This window comes from Gambusia affinis, linkage group LG20 (assembly GCF_019740435.1).
Source record: "Gambusia affinis linkage group LG20, SWU_Gaff_1.0, whole genome shotgun sequence".
Classification (NCBI taxonomy): domain Eukaryota; kingdom Metazoa; phylum Chordata; class Actinopteri; order Cyprinodontiformes; family Poeciliidae; genus Gambusia; species Gambusia affinis.
In genome coordinates, this window is record NC_057887.1 from 9,236,155 (window position 1) to 9,250,848 (window position 14,694).

At 41.7% G+C, this 14,694-nt stretch overlaps 2 protein-coding genes across 14 annotated transcripts in view; both read right to left on the bottom strand.

Annotated features, from left to right (window-relative positions):
- LOC122823361 (brain-specific angiogenesis inhibitor 1-associated protein 2-like) overlaps positions 1–5,401 on the bottom strand; it is a 61,736-nt gene extending 56,335 nt beyond the window's left edge. For 2 of the 13 annotated variants that reach the window (XM_044102896.1, XM_044102894.1), the window contains exon 1: positions 3,955–4,236. In XM_044102896.1, the coding sequence (XP_043958831.1) occupies positions 3,955–4,029 (75 nt within the window). In that variant the 5' untranslated portion in view covers positions 4,030–4,236. Of the gene's footprint in view, positions 1–3,954; positions 4,323–5,262 lie in introns of those variants that run through there. The other 11 variants (XM_044102899.1, XM_044102890.1, XM_044102889.1 and 8 more) reach the window with 11 other exon arrangements.
- A 4,471-nt stretch (positions 5,402–9,872) lies between these two features.
- Positions 9,873–14,106, bottom strand: LOC122823363 (charged multivesicular body protein 6-like). Its single transcript, XM_044102902.1, has 8 exons — positions 13,905–14,106; positions 13,425–13,534; positions 12,384–12,471; positions 12,223–12,309; positions 12,076–12,141; positions 11,911–11,991; positions 11,747–11,819; positions 9,873–10,836 (listed from the first exon to the last, which is right to left on the bottom strand). Exons 1-8 carry the CDS (start codon positions 13,965–13,967, stop codon positions 10,781–10,783), a joined length of 624 nt encoding a protein of 207 aa, XP_043958837.1. The 5' UTR covers positions 13,968–14,106; the 3' UTR covers positions 9,873–10,780.
- Between the last annotated feature and the right edge of the window lie 588 nt (positions 14,107–14,694).

Consider the following 14,694-nt stretch of genomic DNA (forward strand, 5'->3'; position numbering starts at 1 on the left):
TGTCAAAGGTCCAGAAATTGATGAGAATTTACACATATTTACACATTTCCCAATGATCCAGACAATAATAACCCATAAGAACGAGGTGAGAAGCTGTTTTGGCTCAGAGATCAGGCGAAGGTTGAGTTCAGCAATTTGTAACATTGAATAGATTTTCCGCTTCTCCACAAGGAGCCTTTGATGTAGTTGGGTCATCTGGTCCAGAAGCCGCCCGGTCACCTCCCACATGAGATTGTTGGAAGCCCATTTGATCAGAAGGAGACTGAGTCATGACAGAGTCGAGAGATCATGTCTCTCAGCCTGTGGAGACTGGAACGTCTTGATAAAGAGCCGGAGGAGGCAGAGGAGGAGTGAGAAGTCTGGGCAGCTTGGAGGGAAGCATCAATGCTAAGCATGATGATGGATACAGACTTTCAAAATCTAGACTTTCATTTTGCAACTTAGTTGTTAGGTAGTTTGGTTTAAGACGGATGGCTCAGTTTAATTTAGACCACTGTTAGCTTAGTAAAAACCAGCCAGTTGTTCTACACTTTGCTTCGTGCAGAGGACCTGGGCTTTAGAGAAACTATTTCTTCCTGGAGGCATGGACTCTGTTAAGCCTTTAAATTTTACCCAATTGCTAACGTTTGTCCATGACGTTAGTAATGTGCTAGTTTGACACATACAGGAAATGTCCTGTACTATAAACAACCATCCTCCACTGTGAAGAGAAGAGTTCCGATCCGAACAAGACGACTGTTAATGTATATTCAACATTTGGAAGGGTGGCCAACACAGACTGAACAGCTTCGTTCATTTCCTCCGCTACTATTGCTAAAACTACAGGCAGACTGCAATTCTAAAAAAAAATAATAATAAAAAAAATACAGAAAACTAACTATTGTTCACAACTTCTCTTTTGGTTTGCCGATTTTTCTAATTGAAATTCTGCTGGAGGAATCCTAGTGAATTGAAGAAAACCCAGACAGCGCACTGAAGGGAGATTAGAATTGAGCTGAATTGTGTCTGAAGGCTGGTGTGATGATCTACAAGAAGGGTTGAACCCAAATGGTTGGCATATATACAACTCAATCTCCCTAAATTGCCAGAAAATTAAGCAAAAGCGCCAATAACATTGATGGATTAGTCTATTTTTACCCGAACTGCAGCTTTTAGAAAGACTGACACCCAACCCAAAGATGGGTAAACTCTTTTCCAAATACGGCAGTGAAAACTGGAGGAAAGCACAAGAAATGCACAACAAAAAGCTCTGAAATCAATGAGCTGACCTGCTGATGTGTGTATAATCCAGTGCTAACTCTGAACAATGGAGGCAGCGTCACCTCCAGCTTTATTCACCATCCTGATCCGCAGCACTGCTGGGATTACAGCACTCAGCTGAACACACTCCTGAACACAAACACACAGACGTTGTTTGTTCAGCAGCCACAACAAACCTGAAGAGACACACTTTCACCCACATCAACACATCCCAAACTTCTACAACCCGAATCCAGAGGGACGCTCTCCGTCACCATCCTAGCCGACCTGCAGTCAGCGCGTTCTGAACCGGCGTGTCGTTACAGAGCAGATACTGTATAGACACACACACACACACACACACACACACTCCTGTGCGCGACAGGAACGACTGCCCCCACACATTCACCAGCGTGAGTCATCCGAAATTTACATTCTGCTTCTGTTTCAGCAGCAGAGGAGGAGGTTCGGGCTTCAGTCCTCCGCTGCTGCTGCTGCTTCTGAGAGTTAACGCTTCAACAAACAGGAAACAAGGCAGAGCCCTCCTCATGCAGGGTAACTGGACGATGCCTGAAACAGGTGGGAGCAAAGCAAATAAGGATCCTGGACAGACTTTATTTAAACCTGGACTCCCAAATCACGACCAGATTATACTTTTCATATATATATATATATATGTATATATATATATATATATAAAAAGACACATTCAGGCAGAGCAGCCATTACTACCTTCTGCAAAATGTTACTACAAAAACTTCTTGTTTTAGATCTGGCTCAAATTAATAAATCCTGAATACTGTAATTTTTGCAGCAGTCATGAATATCCTAATCATATTTATTTAATCACTGGAAACTGGGCCAGTAAGGTTATACAACCAGTATATCCCATGAGTACAGAGTGTTCTGCAGCATGATGTTGTGCAGCTAAAGTCCCTGATCCCCATCTTAATGCTGCCTGATTTAATTGCTGATATTTGCCAATGTCTCACCTCCCTCCAAGGAGAAACAGACATGAGTGTTACCTAATGGGAGCTGGCACCTCTGCGCCTCTCCATCCTCCACGCTTTTAATGAATTAATAAAGACCAGTTAGTTTCTCCAAACACAGCTCAAAAACACCCCTGGGGAGGAAGAAGAAGGGGGAGCTCGGCGCAGCAGCACCAAATGCCACGCCAGTGAGCATCGAGCCGTTACGATCAGACGCCAACAGGGGGTCAAACTGGCAGCGGCTCACGCTGCGATGGAGCAGGCTGCCCATGACAGGAAGACCTTCCCCACCACCCCTAATGCTGCATCTGTTGCAAATGCATGGAGGCATTTCCTGCAAACTGCAGATAAATAATAGCTAAATGTTAATATTACCTCCATTACGTCAGTTATTCATGCTGAAATGGGTTTATTAAAAAAAGTTTTGTTTAAAATGTCATTTTTGTTATCCTGCCCAACCCTGAAAGCTATCAAAAGTAATGCAGCCATATTACTAGAGATGCTCCAGATCAACCGGGATCAGCTCAGATTCGTTTGTTCTTATTGGTTAAAATCAAACTAAGAAACTACCAAGCCCATCGATTCATGCCCAATAGTTCTTTGGCAAAAAATAAACAAATAAATACATTTGGATCCAGTCAAATCCCAATCAGCATGTCAAGAAACAAAACCATCACAAAAACCCTGACTGGTCCGATTACATTCCTCAGCATCAAATTTTATTGACTTCATAACCCAAACACACCCTCCAAAGGTCGAGACATCTTGGGACTTTGACTGAAATCATCTTTTTTTTTTTTTTTGTAAAGAATTTCCATTCAGATGTATGCTGAAATTACTCCCATCATTATCTCAGCAGCATCATTACATAACCAAGCAAGCTGGGAAGGAGAACCCATACACACCACCCCAGTCCTCCCCCCGGTACCAGGAGCTCTGACTGTCTGCCCAGAGCCGGTCAAAGTGAGGAGGTGTGTGGAACAGTGACAGCTTTCCACACATCGTAACAGAAACTCGTCATGTTTCCATGTCTCAGATCTGCATCATATGGGGAGCTGAGTAAAGTGAGAAACGGGAGAAATGCTTGAGCAGGAGCTCTGTGTTGGAGGGAGCCAAGGAAGGAGCAGAATCCCTTCAGGTCCAAGGAAGACCTGATGTCTTCCCAGCAGCCACACAGTATGGATTACACCAACATCTCTTATTGTTACCAAATAAATCCTTTTCTGCTTTTCTAAACATAAAAAACAACTGAGGAAATATTCAGGAATTCACAAAATTCAGAAATCAGGCAACTTTAAGCAGGAGTTTTCTGTGCTGCTCTGAAATATGTCGAACTGAGCTGCCCTGAAGGATCCCGTCACTCTGGAGGTTTGAAATTTTAAACTAAAAATCTTCCGAAACCAGAAGCACATCAGGGTTAAAATATTCCACACAGCAGCAGCAGCCCCATTCATCAGTTTAGCTAAAAAAAACTCTGATTCTATTCGTTCAATTAAGATAACTGATTATTTAAACGTTTTGACCCCAATTTCTAGACCACATCTTTTATTTTACCGTTTCATCATTAACTCTCCTTGTTGAGGTAGAGTCTGTTTGATAACTAAATAACTTCATTTTTGCGTTAAAGTACTGAGACTTTAAAGAAACCTGACCAACACCGGACTTCCCCTGTTGTAATTATCCGCCCAGGTGCAGCAGGTGTCCCGAACAACACGAACCGGCTCACCTTGTAGACATTCTCCGTAATGCGGTGCACTTCGTCGGTCCGGGACATCCTTGCTGGAGCGTCAGTCACAACCATATACGGAGCTCTCTTTTCTGTGGAAGCTGCGTGGGGATTCTCGGTTCCTTTCCGAGCTGTAGCGGGGGGGACGAAGCAGCTGCTAGGCAGGGAAACACGACTCTTGCCTGGGAGAGACGAGCGCGTCTGTTCGTGGGATCCCGGGTTTTATAGGAGAGTCCTCCGCTTCGCCCACACCGGCTCCCCACGCAGCCAGTCAGCGGCCGCTCCGAGCCTCCCTGCAGGATCGCAGAGGCGGACTCAGAGGCGCCGCCTTCAGGGCCGATGGGAAAAATGAACTCCGGAGACGACAACTGAGAATGATGGGCAAAAACAAGACTCAGAGGAAGGTGTTTCACATATCATTACTTGGATTCTTCGTGAACAGATTAAATTGCTTTTATTTATTTATTTTGTATTTTTTATCAGTCTGCTTTCTAGTCATATAGATTTTTAGTTTACTGTCTTTGAATGCCCCCTAATCTTATAATGAACATATCTTAATCGCATGCAATGGGAGACAAAAAATATATTACTTTATTTAAACAAACAAATAAATGAATCAAACCTTTACTAATTGATTTACATAAACATTTTCTGTTGTCTAAAGGCTTTTCCTTGGCCAAGATCGAGAAAACTGCGAAACGTCGCATTTAAATTGAGTAGCATGGACAGGGTAACATTTTTTACCTACTTATCAAAGTAAACAAAATAAACAGGTGGAAAAAAATAATCATTCCCAGACTTCTGTCCCCTTTTTATTTAATCCCATCAAAAAGGGAAGCGAGTGTTGTTTATAACCTCGTAGCTAGAAATTACGAATCACAACTGTTGCTGCGATATTTCTGTCATTTCACTAAGGAACATGTTGAAGTGGTAACAGCCTGACGGGAAGCTACGGCGCTGATATTTCCACCGATTATTCGGAGCCCAGAAATGCAGCACAGCATTGAAGGGAAGGCTCCTCCAGCTCTGCTGACACAGGCAGCCCACGCCTCCTCTGCTCCAACCATTCAAAAGAATCGTCCAGCATCACTGGGGCAAGCCACACAAGCCCATTCACAGTGGAAATGTCCACTGAAACATCCACCGTGAGGTTCCTCTGTGTGTCCATGAACTACTGCGCTTAATTTTAATGCTAATGCCCTTCAGGATTGTAGATGATGCTCCACAGGACACAGCAGGAGGGTGAAATGACTCTCCTCCGGAATGTTGGTGTGGAGAGTTTAAAAACACCTCTTTCAACTTACTCACATTTTATCACTTGCTAAATTTGTCCGGCTCACTGCTGAGTGGGCTCTGGTGGAGATGAGTGGGATGGAGCCCCTTTCAGGATTTCAGATCAGCTCCAGGTGGGCAAGGAATCCCACACATCTCGGCTCGTCACGATCTGCAGCCCTGTGAATAGAAAGAGGCTCGCCATGAAAAGGGGAGGACGGCCTCTTATTTGGGGCAACGCTTTTCTGCTTTGGTGTAAAAACAGCTGCCCCGAGTCCGCTGCCGAGGGTTAAATAATAAAGCGGAGCGGTAACTCGCAGCAGGAACACACTCATTTTGTTCCGATTGTCACATCAGCTGTAGTTCCAGCAGGCCGCAGACGGTTAGTGGAAATCAATGAGGCGTGTTTGGTCTCAGCTGGAGCAACAGAAACATTCCCACTGTCAGCGGGCCAATCGATTTACTCCTCTGTCAGGATTCAATCCCTGCAATTAGCTCCTATTATGGGCCTAAAACATACGTCCATGTTTCTGTCAGACACCACACTGTGAAGCGTGATTATAAGGAGATGAGTCTGTCTGTTTACTGATAATTATTCTGAGACTCAAGTCAGCCTTATAATCACACACAGCCCTGAGAGGAAAAAAATAGAGCAACTCTTTAAATATTGAGTCCTTTCAAAAACAAATGTTTACATACCAAATTAGCGAAATCTCGGGAAGAGAAAGTGCTTTATTGTAGATAAAGTAGGAACTCTGTGCACGCTGCAAAGCATGGTGGCGGTAGCGTCATGCTGAGGCTCTGTTTTTCCAGTGGTGGTTCAACTTCCTCTTTCATTTACAGAATAAGGATCTAAACAGGATAGAGGATCAAGCAGAATAATAGGCTTTAGGAATGTCTCCACCATCAACCCGGATGAAAACTTACAGGCTATATGATTGAGTCAGATCTCTGACAGGAAGTCAGCCAGGTAAAAACAACACACAAAAAAACCCCCACAAAAACATGGCCGTTTCTGATTAAACGAATGGAGATCGATCCAGGCAGAAGGACGCCAGATTCTTGTTGATGTTAGTACAGTGCATGTGGCATCTCGTACTTAAACTGCAGGTCAAGATTACAGTCTGTATAATTATAATAATTATGAAAAACGAGTTAAACTATAGATTCAATCCAACCTGTTGAACTGGCATCCCTAAAGATGTTAACTGTAGTCATCTCAAAAGAAAGCATGGTCTGAAATGTACAAATTAAAGCCCAGAAATATGACATTAATATTCATGATGGGTACAGTCATACTGAACAAATTAAAAATATCAACAAGTAAATGTATTTCTGTAATTCAGTAAGTGGATCTCATCACAGACTGATGCTTTCAAGCCTTTATTTCTGTTAAAACTAGAACTTAATGAACATTCCTTTTGATTCCTGCTTAAATGTTATTTTCAAAAGGTACTTTTAATCTGACAACCCTCACTGGAATATTTCTATCTTCCAGAAACAACGTTGATGTTTAATTCCCCAAACATCTTAACTTTACTTTCATTCTCTGTGTGTTGGAGCAATGGCGTCTCACAGTTTAAAGGTCCAGGGGTCAAATGTCAGTCAGAGGCCTTGCCGTGTTGAGTGAGTCTGTGTGTTTTCCTTGTGCATGCAGGAGATTTTTTTTTTTTTTTCCAGGAAACTGCAGCTTCCTTCCACAGTTTGAGAACATACATGTTAGGATAAATGGAGAATGTAAATTCCTCCTTGAAATGATGTCTGTGGTCTTTATATCTAAAGAAATACCTTTAATTGAGGATTTTTTTTGTTTATACTTTATCTGAGCTTGAATTTACTTTTTATCAGCGGTACATGAGTCTTGGTTTCCTTTGATCATTGTAATATGATGTGACACAGAGGCTGGTTTCTCTTAGTCATTTCATCAAAAATAGGAAATACACAAGAAAACATGCCATTCACTAAAGCATGAGAGTGCGTCAACCTTTATAGGTCAGAAAATGGCAACAAGAAAACAGCTTCTGGTCACAGCTAAAAGCTACAGTCAGATAAATTATTAAAACAGTAAAAAAAAAAAAAAAAAAAAAAAAAAACTAGAAAAAAACTGTGACAACTAAGGCTCGACGACAAAGTTTAACTTCCATCACGCACAGTGAGGACTGGGAGGGACGTAAAACCATTTAGGGAGCCCCTTCATTAAAGACATTATTTTTGTTGTCATTTTAATTGGCACTAGTGCCCTTTATTCATTAGCAACTTGAGAGGAAGAAGGGCAAAGAGAGAACAGAAAGACATGAAATAAATTATTGAACCAAATAAGGTCATTTATGGTTCCCTTTTGGTGTTTCTAATGTCCAACGAGATCAACAACAAAACTCCGATATTTGTTGTTTTTACAGAAACATGTTACACAAACACCGAACCAACCGAGGAACATCTTAAGAAATACGGCCGGAAATGTCTTTGCCCAGAGTTTGGATCAGCTGATTAAAAAGTAAAATATAGAAGTGGGGGCAACAAAGGCAACAAAGCAGCAGAGAGAGTTTAGTTCTGAACAATTTGGCTTCTTTGTGCCAGTTTAAGATTTTGTAACTTAAAAGGTAGAACAAAACTTATAAAATAGTTTGTGGCTTGTCCCATTTCAGATAGTGTCTTGATTAACGTTTTGCTTCCATTCAGCACTCGGCGGTGTGTTTATGTAGGCAGGACAACAAGTGGGCAGGCCACACACACACACACACACACACACACACACACACACACACACACACACACACACACACACACACACACACACACACACACACATACCTCCATATCTGACGAGGAGTAGCCTTCGTCTCCAGCCTACTCCTCCTCATCGCTCTCTGCGGCCCGTTCTCCCCGTGTCTCTGATTCATCAGCGCGGCGCTCTGACATTCAGGTTTCAGTCTGTGAACCGCCCACTCCCACGCAGCGCCACGCAGGCTTGTAGAGCGCATTCGGCTGTGGAGTGGATCCAGCCCATTCAGAACAAGGACGGCACTGAAGTGAATGTTATCAACACCGGCAAACACGTGTCAGCCTATTTCAGGCCTGAATGACGCGGTGTTGTTACACAGGCTTTGTGGAAATTAAAAGGTACGAGGTTGCGGAACAATGGCTGCTTTTCTGTTTCCTTTATTAGGGCGATGCTTTTAAATCACAACTAAATTTATAGAGGGAGGAGAAGCTTTGTGACGCGAAATATTCATTTATACAGATATAAAAACATGATTTTATGGCAGTTAGAGGGAAGTTCTCTGATTAGGCGACATAAAATATCAAACTGTCAGTAAATCCTAGGAAAAGCTGGTCCTGTGTGAAGTTTAATTTTGTTGTATTGTGTCACACTAGAAAGTTAGCTTCGTGAATCTTAATCAAACAGGACAAATACAAGAGGTAACAATGTGAGAGGAATACTTTACTTCAAATTTGAACATTTCTTAAATTACTTAGGTGACCTCAAGCCAAAAAAATATAAACCCTCTAAGATAACACTAAATGTGATCGCTGCCATTTTTGACCCAGCTGTTCATCTCAGTCTCTGACTCACAAAACAAACGGCACTAATGATACACAGGCGAAAAACGGCTCTCATTTCCAACAAGCAATTTTCTGGTTTTTTTTTTTTTTTTTTAACTTTTAAAGTTACATTGGATGTTTGAAGTTAGATTCTGTACAGTAATTAGTAGCAACTGTTCTCTTATCCAAAGCAGAAAGATGCAATGTCACCATCGATTTGTTTGAAAATTAAGAACATCTAGCAAGGTTATGTTAGCAGCGACTTACTGATAGCTTAACTCCAGTCCTTAAGGGCCGCTGTCCTGCAGTTTTTAGATGTGCCACAGGTACAAAACACTGGGATGAAATGGCTTAATTGCCTCCTCCTTGTGCAGATCAGTTCTCCAGAGTCTTGCTAATGACCTAATTATTCTATTCCGGTGTGGAGCAGCAGAGACACATAGAAAAGTTGCAGGGCAGCGGCCCTCCAGGACTGGAGTTTGACACATGTAGCTTAAACTTTTGCCCGACAGAAAATTTCCATGAGAAAATAAGAAATAAAATCTGAGAGATTAAATAATCTTGTCAAGATCAAATTTAAAACCTGTGATTAACATATTAAAAGCCAACTCGCTTTTTAAAATGAGATTAAGATATTTTAAGGCCTAAATCTTGGATGAATTCAAGAATATCTACATGGTAATGACGTTTGCGCCTAGTTGTCCCGTCAACAGATCCTCCACCTGAGCTGTGGATCTCTGCAGCTCCTCCAGGGGAACCATAAATCTCTGGGCTGCTTCTCTGATTCTCTACCCAGCCAGTAGAGTTGGGCAGCCATGTCTAGGTAGCTTTCCAGTTGAACCATCTTCTTTCAATGTTCAGATTTTAAATTGTTCAAAGGTTGAGATTTTGCCTCATAACCTCATCATAACTTTAATAACTACGACATACCAAATAAATTAAGGTGTAGTCTGTAGTTATAGTATGAGAACCTATGAATACTTTTAAAAAATGTATGCAAGAAAAGAGAAAGATTTTCACCCGTTTTCCTTTTCTCCGTTTAACTGCTGCCACCTTGTGTTCACTCACTGAATAACCACTTAAACGTCTGACATGATGCGATATTTAACAATAAAAACACTTTTTATTGTAAAAACAATGTACAGAAATCCCCAAACCAACTTTAAGACATTTACTTCGATGCTGCTGTCGGACAGGATTAGACGCCAGAGTTTAAATGATTTACAGTTTCGTTCCACCGGCCTTCACAGATATTCGACCTTTGACCTCGTGGATACAAAGCAAAGTTCCTCCTGCTGATCCAAGTATGGGTTATACACAAGAAGATGATTACAGAAGACTCTGTGGTTGCAGATTACATCACATGAGATAGGCCCGGCCTTTTCCCACTGAGGCTGAGCTATTCCACCAGGGGAATAGGAATTAGATTAGGTAATCTGCTTGTGGAGTGTCAGACTTTGAAGGATGGATGCAGACGATCCGGTCCTTAGGAAAAATTTTCTCTTTTACCATCCAGGGATCAAAAGATCACTTCACCCAAAGACACGTTTAAGATCAAAAATCCTGAATATGATTTTTCTTTTTATGGCTTTGGAGTTTTTTGTTTTGTCCTAATGAACCAAAGCCGCAGATATATAGTTCAGACATGTGCCAATACTTTGGATGAAACGATCCTCTCCGAACTCAACTCTGATCCACAGATTATTTAGGGAGCTTAAACTAGTTACAGACAGTATACATGCTCTGGATTAATTAAAAATGATTTCGTAGTAAACATGATGCACTGCTTACACTAAAGTTAGGCACAATTATGTGATTTCACAGGTGTTCAAGGTTCACAAGGCGCTGCAGGTGAACCAGTCCTTCCTTTTAGAACCGACCTGCGGCAGACGAACACAACCAGTCATCAGGCGGGTTACCCGAGAGCAGCTGGCGGTCTGTACGGTAGAAAAACGTCTGCAGCTGAACGTCTGCGGGGGGCGTTGGTTTGGAACGGGGGTCAGCTCTGTTCCTACACGGCGAGCAGCTCTCGCTCCGGCTTCTTCCTGGGACGATCGTTCTCTGAAACTGAAGCACAACCGCACACACTCAGCTGGGACCGAAACTGCTGTGGAGTGAGCAGCGAGGCCGTTTGGGTCAGGAGCTTTAAGTCACTGGAACATTTCTCTGAGATTACTGCTGTTGCCTTTTCAAACTTGCATTGTGTTAACTAGTGAACCGCCCAAAATGACTATTTTTCTTGTGTGCTTTTGTTCCTGAAATTGTCTCACAAATCTTCCCAAACTGATAAGCAGCAACATTTGATAGTCTAAGGCCATTGCTAAGGTCTTTTACTAAATCCATTCAAGGTGGATTTAATAAGTTATTAACAACAAGTGTTTTTAAGTCAAATTCAAGACTTGCTAATACCTTATTAAATCCACCCTGAATTAAATTTAAGAAATTTAAGAAATATAGGGAATGGTTGGGGGGATCTTGTTGTATTAAAATCAAGCATAGAAAAAATTGTGAGATTTCTGGGGTCTGTTTGTGCTTTTCACACAGCATAAAGTTCTTTACAGTCCCAACCTACATTCTGCCTGGATTAAAAGTTATTTTGCACAGAAGTACCTGACCTTGGCAACAGAAGTCAGACAGTGGTGAAAATGGTAATAAATTTGCTGCACTTATCCAGGATAGATCCAAAAAGCACTAGCAAGCTAGCGAGGGTAAATTAGCAGCTTGTTAGCTCCTCAACCACCTCCAGTCACAAAATGCTATGAAGACTCAAAACTTTGACCTGATCTAAAATTGTCTGACACCCCTTTCCATACTGATGGGCATCAACAGTCGCATCTCTTACATCGTTGCTAATGCGCTTCTGCCTTTCTGTTGCCATTCACCTCACCGATAAACTACCAAACACTTTGCTTTCATGGTGTCGAGAACATCAGTGAGATTCAAACGTAGAACTGACAGATTCTGCCAACAAACAGACCTGCTTTTTTCTCGGCAGCTTCAGGGGCTTCTGGCAGCGGCTCTGAAGGAACCTCTGGAAGCTCGACGTCTCCCTGAGAGACCGGGATCAGAACGAGCATGATGAGCATCGACCCGCCTTCAGGTTATGAAACGTCCTCTCTATAAGCTCTATTTCAATCTGACCTGAGTGATGGCCTCCAGCTCAGCCAGAACAGCATCCTCGTCCTCCTGCGACAAGGAACCGGCCAGCATCTCGTTGATTTGCTGCACGGAGACAAAAATACGTTAGGATGGAATAAATCCGACTTGCTCCAGGTGTGTGAATGGCCACGCTAGCAAAAAACTGACCCTCTGGTACTCGATGGAGTCTTGTGTTTCATCCAAGATCCTCTCCACCTCTTCAATCGACATCACCTATTGGGGGGGAATCACAGCCTCATCAGGCCTCCAATAAAACTTGAGACCAGACCTTTAAATGCAGCAAGCGTCTCCCACCTCATGCATTTTCTTCAGACAATCGTTTCCAACTTTCAACCCATCGATGACCTTCCTCTCAATCTGAGCAAACTCCAGGTCCTGGACCTGAAACAAGCAGGAAGTAGAGGAGTCAGAGTCGTGTCGGCTGTCGCCAAAGAAACGCCGCCGCCGTCACTCACCATCCGCTCCAGGTTGCTGATCTGGTTCTCCGTCTTGTCCAGGAGCTGCTCCTGGTATCGCTTCTTCTTCAGCAGGAGGAGGGCTTTCCTGTTTGTTTGGAGAGGAAGTATAAAGCAGAGTCAGTGATCAGACACAGAGCCGCTGATCAGCATCACAGTTCCCATCCGAGGGTTAAATTACACAGCATTGAAGAAAATCATCCTGTGGGATTTCAACATCACAGTAGTTTGTCAGATTAGATACTGAAGCACCACAAGTCCATGTTCAGATACAGATTTTTTTTTTGTTGTTTTTCCCATCATCACTTTAGTAAATATTGATATCTGATCTGACATTTCAGCTTAGGGCTCTAATGAAATTTTCTTTCATTTCACTCAGAAGCTCAGAAAGAAAAGAAAAATACTGATGGGACTTTATTGTCACATGGAGCTGAGCAGCTGAAGTTCAGTGATTAAAAAAAAAAAAATCTATTTTTTTTAATCACTGAACTTTAATCTATTTTGGTAAATATATCTCATTCAAAGCAAAAGATTTTCATTTCGAAAGGTTGAGAAATTTTATATTGTCCATACATGGCCTCCCATTTTATCTGCAGGTCCACATTTAGAAACTCACACCCCGACACACTAAAGGTTAAAACCTCACAATGTCCGGGTGAAATTTGATTTTTGTTCATCTTTTAGAACAAAACAATAAAAGAAGCTGAAAAGCAAGTTTAATAGTTTAATAAATTTTGTTATTTACTTCCACACTTATTCAGTCATGGAAAAGCCTTAAAACAATTTCCATATTTATAAGACAAGCTCTTTCAACAATACAGTTGCCATACTAATGCTCCAAAACTCATCTTATATCCATCAAAGCCTGTAAGAGTTACAACAACATTTATCTCTAAGACCATCTCTAAAAAGGACTGGCTCTGCAACTTATTTTTTATCTGGTACAAAAAGAATTGTTGATCATCTTCAGTCAAGATTTGGAAGAATGCACGTCCATGAAACCTGCTCCTGTCAGTACACAGTGGTTTTCAATTCACTCACTCTTTCTTCCCATCTTTGAGCAGCTGCTTGGCCAGCTGTCTCTCCTTCTCCAGCTGCAGGTTGATCTTCTTCTGATATTGCCTCAGTTTGTCTCGCTGCTGCTTCAGTTGCTGCGGAAACGAAACGAACGAGTTTCAGCTCACAGATAAACGTCAAAGTTTCATTTTTGGGCTGATCCGACTCAGATCTTTAACAACATTACAATACACAGCAACAAAACTACGCAGTAACAGCTTTCATGATTTATTTCTGAGAGCACATATCAAAGCTAAACCCATGTTAGTTTAAGATTGTGCTCTTCATGCAGTCAGGCCGAATTCACAGCAAGTTTATAAAAAGTGAAAAGACGAGGGTTAAACTGTTTCAGATATCCGTGAGCTACACCAAAAACATGAAGTTTTCAAATTGTTAGATCGATTCGTAAAGTTTGGTGAGACGCTAAGTGACGTTAGCCCGCTGCTAATCTGAGTTCATTCTCACCAGGATGGCTTTATCTTGCTCCGTCACCCGGGACTGTTTCTTTTTTCCAAACAGGTTTCCCATCCTGACACAGCATTCCAGCTCCAATAGCTTTGAAATTAAAGACAGAGTCAAAAACAAACTGTTTTCTAAAAGCAGGGCAGATTTTCCTCCATTATTGCTGAAATCATCCAGTCCCCACCCACACCAGGAAGAGCCGAGGCTGGGCGGAGACAGCTTTTAAAGGAGACACTGGCATTAAATTCAACTGTGAACACACGTAAAATATGTTTATCAAAAAAATATTTACTTTTAATTCAACACTGTGTTTTTCGGCTACAAAAGATTTCTGCGAATATCTAAAGTGTATTTATGTGTTGCTTATTTAAAAAAAAACAAAAAGCTATTCATTGCCATCTGGTGGACAAACCAGGAAACTGCAGTCCAACGGATGCGAGACATCCTACCACGCTACCGGTGTACATTCAAAATAGAGTACAACAAAAGCTTTTTGGTTTAAAATGTGCTCGTATTGCCCTTGTTGAAGCCTCACAAGTTAAATAAAAGTTTTACAATCACAAACTATGTTTAAGTACTATGATATTTGTGCAGAATAGACCAGGTTTGAAGAGTCGGTGTTAAGAGCTGTAATGTGATGCAAAAATAGCTAATACTGCCCTTTATTGATATGGCTTTAGATATTCTGCAATCTGTGTAGAATAATCAAGACCATATTAGAAGTGCCTACGTATTTTAATTCTTAACTAGGACATATTAAAGATGATCAAGGTAGTGAAAAATAAGGAGCATT